The following is a 7,500-nucleotide window of genomic DNA, read 5'->3' on the forward strand; positions in this document are numbered from 1 at the left end:
TATCTTGAACCAACCAGAACACAGACTAAGTAGCATGAAATTGAAAATTGAGGGGTGTACCTGTAATACGTCCCATATCTGGACATGGGAAAAGAAAACTTTACAAAATGATTCAGACCACTTTAAAATATTATTTTTTACTACTCTGTTTTGTATGGAAGGGCAGTATGCACACTTACACACACACATACACATACACATACACACACACACACACACACACACACACACACACACACACACACACACACACACACACACACACACACACACACACACACACACACACACACACACACACACACACACACACACACATGCTACTGGAGTCGACACACAGTGAGTGAGTTGGAAATCACTGTGACAACAGTGTGTTAGCGCATTAGGCTAGTGGAATGTGTTTGTGAGGTGAACTTTGGCTGCTATGACTAAAGATGCCTTTCATCAGGCTTCACATTCCTCTACAGAATGAAAAATGATAGCTAAATAAGCTTTGTGTACACTATGCTTGTTTCCACTACTATTCATATTACTATTACCATTACCATTACTATTACTATTCCTTATGTAACCTGCAGTAGGGCCTACCAAATGAGTAGTTAATGAATGAATGATAAGTGGTATTGCCAATCATGTATTTTGGATGGTAGTGGGGCTGCTTCATGCATATCTTGACAAGATAATAGACAATGCGGTTACATAAATTATAGTCAGATATGCCTGTGACATGCAAGGCAGGAAATAGGTCAAACTTGTACCTTGCTTAGATAAGATAAGGACTGCAGGCATATCTTTATTGATTTTGGGGTAACTCTGTGGCAGATCATTTTGCAACATCAAAGGACATAAATCATGCAAATTAAATATGTTAAATATAACTTATGTATGTACATAAAAGCGGGAAAAGCCTTTGGCCTTTTATAGTGGTTCCTCCTAAACTACCCTCGAAGGGACATACTTCCAAGCCATACAGGACTTCTAGACACAAAATGGAAATTGATTAAGATTTAGAGGCCCATGCCATACATAATGTATGGAACAAAGTCTCAGTGGTGCTTTAATGAACAAATAGCCTCTCCTTTGCCGTCTTTGTCCCTACGTTTTCCTTCTCTCTCTCTCTATCTCTGTCTCTGTCTCTCTCTCTCTCTCTCTCTCTCTCTCTCTCTCTCTCTCTCTTTCTCTCTTTCTCTCTCTCTCTCTCTCTCCCTCTCTCTCTCTCGCTCTCTCTCTCTCACACACACACACACACACACACACACACACACACACACACACACACACACACACACACACACACACACACACACACACACACACACACACACACACACACCACACAAAAAACACACACAGACTTGGAAACACAGACTTGCTGTTCAGGATTGCCATGGGAACAGAGTAAGGAGTGGGAGGGGTTGAGGTGGGTTGGGTGGGGGCAAAGGGAGTTAGCCTCAGGGAAGTCAACAGGGGAGGGCAAAGGGGCCAGTTGTCCCAGGCCCAGGGAGAGAGGGGTGCCCATAATTGTTTGGTCATTACATGGTCTGTTTTGAGGAGGGGACCCTTTCATATGACTTTGCCCTGGCCCGGCCAAAGTTGTTAGCGGTCCTGGTTAGCCTAATCGTAGGAGATTATACTGATGCTGTAACAGTGGAGCCTGGGCATGGGCCAGTGCATTACAGTGCATGGACCTCTCAGTCAGTCCTCCTCACACACACACACACACACACACATACTGTACACACACACACACACACACACACACACACACACGCACACACACACACACACACACACACACACACACACACACACACACACACACACACAGAGAGACACACGCACACACACGCACGCACACAACACAGTGTGTGTGTGTTTTTGTGTGTGTGTGTGTGTGTGTGTGTGTGTGTGTGTGTGTGTGTGTGTGTGTGTGTGTGTGTGTGTGTGAGAGAGAGAGAGAGAGAGAGAGAGAGAGAGAGAGAGAGAGAGAGAGAGAGAGAGAGAGAGAGAGAGAGAGAGAGAGAGAGACGTATACAGATTTTACATTCTTGTACACAAGTGGATAAGCTGAAAATTCTTACTCAGACTGCGTCGAGGTTGTTTTCATCGTTACTTGAGTTTTGTTTGTGAGAGGTTGTTAGTTTGAGGTGTGTGAAAAAGTCAAGAATGGACTGAAAACAAATAAAAAGAAAACAAACTGTGAAAGTTTGACATGCTTGCTCGAGCATCAGGAGAAGGTGCGTATCGCCTGTAACTGGATATCTCAAAAAAAGCGAGTGCACAGGAACAGCAAGTGGAGAAGAGAGGAGTAAAAAAGAGCGAGATCAAACAGCTGAAAGAGAAGATTGACGGCTCTGTACCCGCTCAATTGACATCAGAAGCTGGAGAGTGACAGTAAGGGGATACCTGTTGAGGAACTCGACACACAGTGGTGCTGAGGAGCGGGATAATGAAGAGATTTCTCCCTCTCTCTGACAAACACTGGGAAGGAGTAATGACAACGGGACACTTGTCGAAGTAGTGAAACAGGAAGTGTGGGAAGAGACAACTAGACAAGACCTGACTGCGTGGGAAAAGAGTGAGATTTCTACCTATAAAATTGAATATTTTGCAACAGCTCTCTAACTTGGCGGATTTTTTTTGAGAACTTGTTGAACTGAAATAAATTCTACTTCTCTCCACAAGAGGAAACAGAGGAGCCTTATTTGTTCCTGTTAAACTGAAGGAACTGGAAAAGGGGATTATGATCTGATTGCTGGAAGATAAGAAGACAACGCAAACCATTAGGAAAAAGTTATGGGAGTCGTTACACCTGCCTGCCTGTGATACGAGGAAGGACAGAAAGGGGGGCGTAACTGGATACCTGTGGCCCAGTCTCTCTCTCTCTCTCTCTCTCTCTCTCTCTCTCTCTCTCTCTCTCTCTCTCTCCCTCTCTCTCCCTCTCTCTCTCTCTCTCTCCCAGGTGGAGAGGGAGGGGCAGGGTAAAAGTGAGTGATAATAGAAGGCGGGGCAAAGAGCCGGCGGCCTGCATTCCTGTTTGGGCTTGGGAGGTGTTGCGTTGCGTTGCGTTGCGTTGCGTCGCATTGCGAGAGACAGAAAGAGAGAGAGGTTGCCCCTGGAGTGGAGTCGTAAACTTTCGCACACACCGACTCTGACACACATGCTGTCAAACACTCACAACCAGGAGCACGCATGAAGTCAGACAGTGTTTGTCTGTGTGCCACGGTCAAGTGTGTGTGTGTGGGGAGGGGGTGCAAGGGGCAGGAAAAAATCACCACAGGAAGCCGAACAACTCAGTGACAGAGCTGCCTTTTACTTTATAGTGTGAATGCGTGTTTTTGTGTATGGTGTGTGAGAGTGTGTAAACGTGGCTTTGTGTGTGTATGTGTGTGTGTATGTGTGTGTGTGTGTGTGAGTCAGCTTTTAGGAAAATTACAGCGCACGCTTTTCCTGCTCAGTGGAGGTCTACAGGAGCTAACGTTTCTCGGAGGAAACTGTTTCCAGGACTTGAAGTGAACTCTTGTTACGCCACAGAGACACGTTGGGAGTTTTGGCCTCCGTCAGTGGAACTTTAAAGTGGAGCCGGAGATTTCTTTCTCTCTTTTTTTTCGTTCTCTCTTTTTGTCGCCTATTCCGCCCGTTGATTTACACGCTGCGGACAACATGTGGATTTACTGCCTATTTCTGGAACTGTAAGAAGGAAGGGAGAGAGGGGGAAAAAAACGTTGGACGTTGACGCTTAACAGACAGAGGAGTGTAACCTTTCAGCGGGATTTGTGGAGCTTCAACACATTTCCTTTCATTCATTCGTTTTTGTTGCTTTGTACTACACTCATTCATTTTCATTCGTTTTGTTCGCAAAGTCTGCAAGGAGTCTGAACGCTGTTCTGTTCTGGAGTACCATGCAATGCATTTCTCAGCGGGCACGTCCAGTGGGATAGAGTGGCCTATTGTGGGGGCAGAATAATTACAGGCCTCCAGCCGCAGCAGCAGCAGCAGAGGGGCTAGAGGAGTAAGAGGAGAGGCTGTTGGAGGAGGAGGTGGTGAGGAGGTGAAGTGGTGGAGGTGAGGGGACAGAAGCCGAGGCTAGGGGGGGAGGAGGAGGTGGTGTTGAGTAGAGGAAGGACTGGCAGTAGCAGCAGTGGTAGTGCTAGTTGTGAGGAGGGGGATTGGGCCACATTGAGGAGCCAGAGAAGTAAGAGGAGCCAGAGGAAAGGCCCAGGCTGTAGCAGGGGAAGTGGTGAGGTGAGGTGAGGTGGGTAAGTGGAGACAGGCCTGGCAGCAGTTAGTGATAGCAGCGTAGTGGTTGGTGGTGGTGAGGAGGGGGTGTTGGGTGGGGGTGTTTTTCACTGCTCTTTGTCCCTCACAAGAGCCGTTTGTTTCCTGGGAAACTGGAACACACGTACACAGGTGAGAGAGAGAGGTAGAGAGAGGTATAGTCTGTCTGATAGGCATACGAAGGGCGAGAGACATTAGTGTAGTGTTCAAGGAGGAGAGTGGGAGAGAGACAGAGATACAGTAGAGAGAGGGATATTAAACAGATAGGGTAGTGTATACAGAGAAAGGACATTAGATAGAGGCAGAGAGCACAGAGAGGAAGTTAGAGAGAGAGAGAGAGAGAGAGAGAGAGAGAGAGAGAGAGAGAGAGAGAGAGAGAGAGAGAGAGAGAGAGAGAGTAATGGAGAGAAAGGGCACTTAAAAGAGAGGGAGACCTAAGGGGGTAATTGAGAGATGTGGTCAGCCCTGTAACTGCCCAGTGGCACACACACATATACACACAACACACACACACACACACACACACACACACACACACACACACACACACACACACACACACACACACACACACACACACACACACACATACACACAACACACACAACTAGTGGTGCCATCAGTGAACTGGATTTATTATCCAAACTGGATTACAGTAAACGGTTTAAACTTTTAAGGGGGGGAAGCAATTTTATGAAAACATGGAGAACGTAAACAACAGCAGCAATGGCAGCTTGGACAGCTTGGGTAGGCATCCCCCCAGCTCCATGCTCAACAAGTTCTCCACCATCTTTGTGCGGGACAAGCCGCCAGACGCGGAAGGCTCTACGGAAGTGCCGATCTTGACGTCCTACAGGCCGCTCTCAGAGGACGAGATCAATATCAGGCCCGGCGATCTCGAAAGACTCAGAGAGTTCGGGAGCTGGCACAACTTGCACAGCAGCTTGCACAGCAGCCGTGTCAATGGACTGCAGCCGAGTGGCTTTGAGGTCAAGAAGCGCGTTGAATCATGGGAAACCGAGTCCAGGGATCCGATGTCCCCCATAGAGGAGAGTTCAAAGGAGCGCACCCCCAGCATGAGAAAACACAGGGCCTCCTCTACTTCCTCACGGGAAGCCGACCTGGTCGAGGTGACCATGGTGGAGGTCTACAGCGACACCGAACCAGAGGACGAGGAGACGGGCTTCCCCCTCCACCAATTAAAAGAAACCAGTGGCCCTATCGACCAATCACAAGAGTTGGACAGCCCTCTCGACATGTCCAAAGAGCCCTCTGATCAACAGGAGCCCAGCCTCTTCCCTCGCTGGTCATCCCCCTCCTCCTCCCGCTTCTCCTCGTCAGCGGCCGAGGAGCCTGTAAATGATAAATCAGATCAGGCGCAGGAGACTGACAGCTGCAGGGATGATGCGATTGAGCCCCCGTCCAAGTCTGAGCAGCAGTGTCCCGTGCCGAATGTCGTCAGAGCAGGCGAGAGCTCCCTGGAGCGGTCACTCGGAGACAGCTCTGCCTTGTGGAGGGCGAGGTCCTGCCGAGACGTCTCTTCGGCCGAGTCCCTCGCACAAGAGCAGCTGTTTCAAGCCTCCGCGCGCTGGCGTAGCCGCAGCTACCAAAGCAGCAGCAGCAGCAGCAGCAGTCCCAGGCGGGTCGAGGACAAGCCTCCTACTTCCCCAAGCACAGAGGATACTAAGGAGGAGGATGCAGATGAGGACGACATGGGTTCGGAAATGTCAGCAGCGAGAGCCCGGCGGCGGCGACAGGAGGTCAACAAAGCCGCCGAACTGAAGCAGAGGCAGGCGACGGCGCATCTGGAAGCTTCCGACGGCGACCCGCTCCTGATTCTCTCGGCCACATCGGCTAAAGTCTCCCTGTCGAACAGACACAAGGCGTTCTCTTCTTCCTCGACATCCTTAGCTGCTTTCCTTAACTCTTCCAGCGCGACTGGAGATGGCGCTGGGGGGAAGGAGCCGCCGGAGTGGAGGAGGGTCGGAGGAGGAGGCGGAGCGGAGATGGCTCCGGAGCAGGGCCTCCCTGGCACCGGCTCGACCCCGGGCCAGCCCGACTCGGCTGACGGCCAGCCAGACAGCAGGAGCAGCATCATCCTCAGCGGTGGCCAGGACACAAAGGGCCTTTCAGAGCACTCACAGGGAGAGGGATGGTCAACAGCTGACATCCAGCCAAGTGCCACCTCTCCTGCCACCTCCCCCTCCTCCCCCTCCTACTCCTCCTCCTCATCAGTCCCTCCCTCCCGTTCTGCATCCTTCTCTCCGCTCTCGTCTGGAGGGGAGAAGAACTTCCAGTTGCCGGCGCTGTTCAGCGGTCTGCGCGTGCTGAAGAAGGGAGCGGTGGGCGAGGAGCGCGAGACCCTCTCCGAGATCCGGCAACGCGACGGCGACCGGGCTCTGCTCAGCCTCAAGCAGCACGTCAACAAGGCCAAGCTCCTCCCCTCCGCCGAGCATCTCGCCGCCAGCAGCATCAGCATCGTCACGCGGACCGCGTCCACCTCCGCGTCAGCAGCATCCGCCGCCAAGTGGAGGTTGTCTGACCCTGGAGGAGTAGGGGTAGTGGACAACACCGTGTGGCTGAACGAGCAGTCAGTCGATCCAGAGGGCAAAGCAGACGAACTGGTTGGCGGTGAGTCTCCTGGTTACCCTGGCACCACACTGTCATCACAACACCCAGAGGCTGAAGACGGAGGACTCAAGGAGGGCACAGCAGAGGAGAACGCTTCTGCTGCTGGTGCTGCTGGTGGTGTTGGGACAGCACCAGAAGACACTGCTGCTGCGACTGCCGGCTCTACCGGCAGTAGTGCCAAGACCTCAGAGACGGCTTTCAGCCTCGAAGCCTTCAGGTCCTTCTTCACCCCCAGGGCTGCCAAGAAAGATGGAGACGGAGAGCCCTCGGTGGATGTAGAGGCCGTCCGGAGGAAGAGGAGGTCCGAGAAGGAGCTGCTCAAGTCCATCTTCGAGAGGGCCTCCAAAAGTCCAGGAAGCGACGCCAAGACCGCGGATCCTAAAGTATGTACTGTACGTACGTCTCAGATGCTTTCAATCAAAGAAAATCTAGAATTTGATCGTTTGAATTTCTTTCTTGCCTATCAATCAATCTTGGATCTTTTTTTTGTGATTTGACTGCACACACACACACACACACACACACACACACACACACACACATAGGTGTGTATGTACACACAAACGCACGCACACACACACACACACACCC

General features: G+C 50.9%; 1 protein-coding gene across 3 annotated transcripts in view; it reads left to right on the plus strand.

The window, feature by feature from the left end:
- Nucleotides 1-7,500, plus strand: part of LOC134434954 (formin-like) — a 197,962-nt gene that overhangs the window by 47,255 nt on the left and 143,207 nt on the right. The window contains exon 1 of one of the 3 annotated variants that reach the window (XM_063183644.1): nt 4,860-7,301. The exons of 1 other annotated variant lie outside the window; for it this stretch is intronic. In XM_063183644.1, coding sequence (XP_063039714.1) covers nt 4,980-7,301 — 2,322 coding nt within the window. In that variant the 5' untranslated portion in view covers nt 4,860-4,979. Of the gene's footprint in view, nt 1-4,859; nt 7,302-7,500 lie in introns of those variants that run through there. One more of the 3 variants, XM_063183645.1, reaches the window with a different exon arrangement.

This window comes from Engraulis encrasicolus, chromosome 19, assembly GCF_034702125.1.
Source record: "Engraulis encrasicolus isolate BLACKSEA-1 chromosome 19, IST_EnEncr_1.0, whole genome shotgun sequence".
NCBI classification, from domain to species: domain Eukaryota; kingdom Metazoa; phylum Chordata; class Actinopteri; order Clupeiformes; family Engraulidae; genus Engraulis; species Engraulis encrasicolus.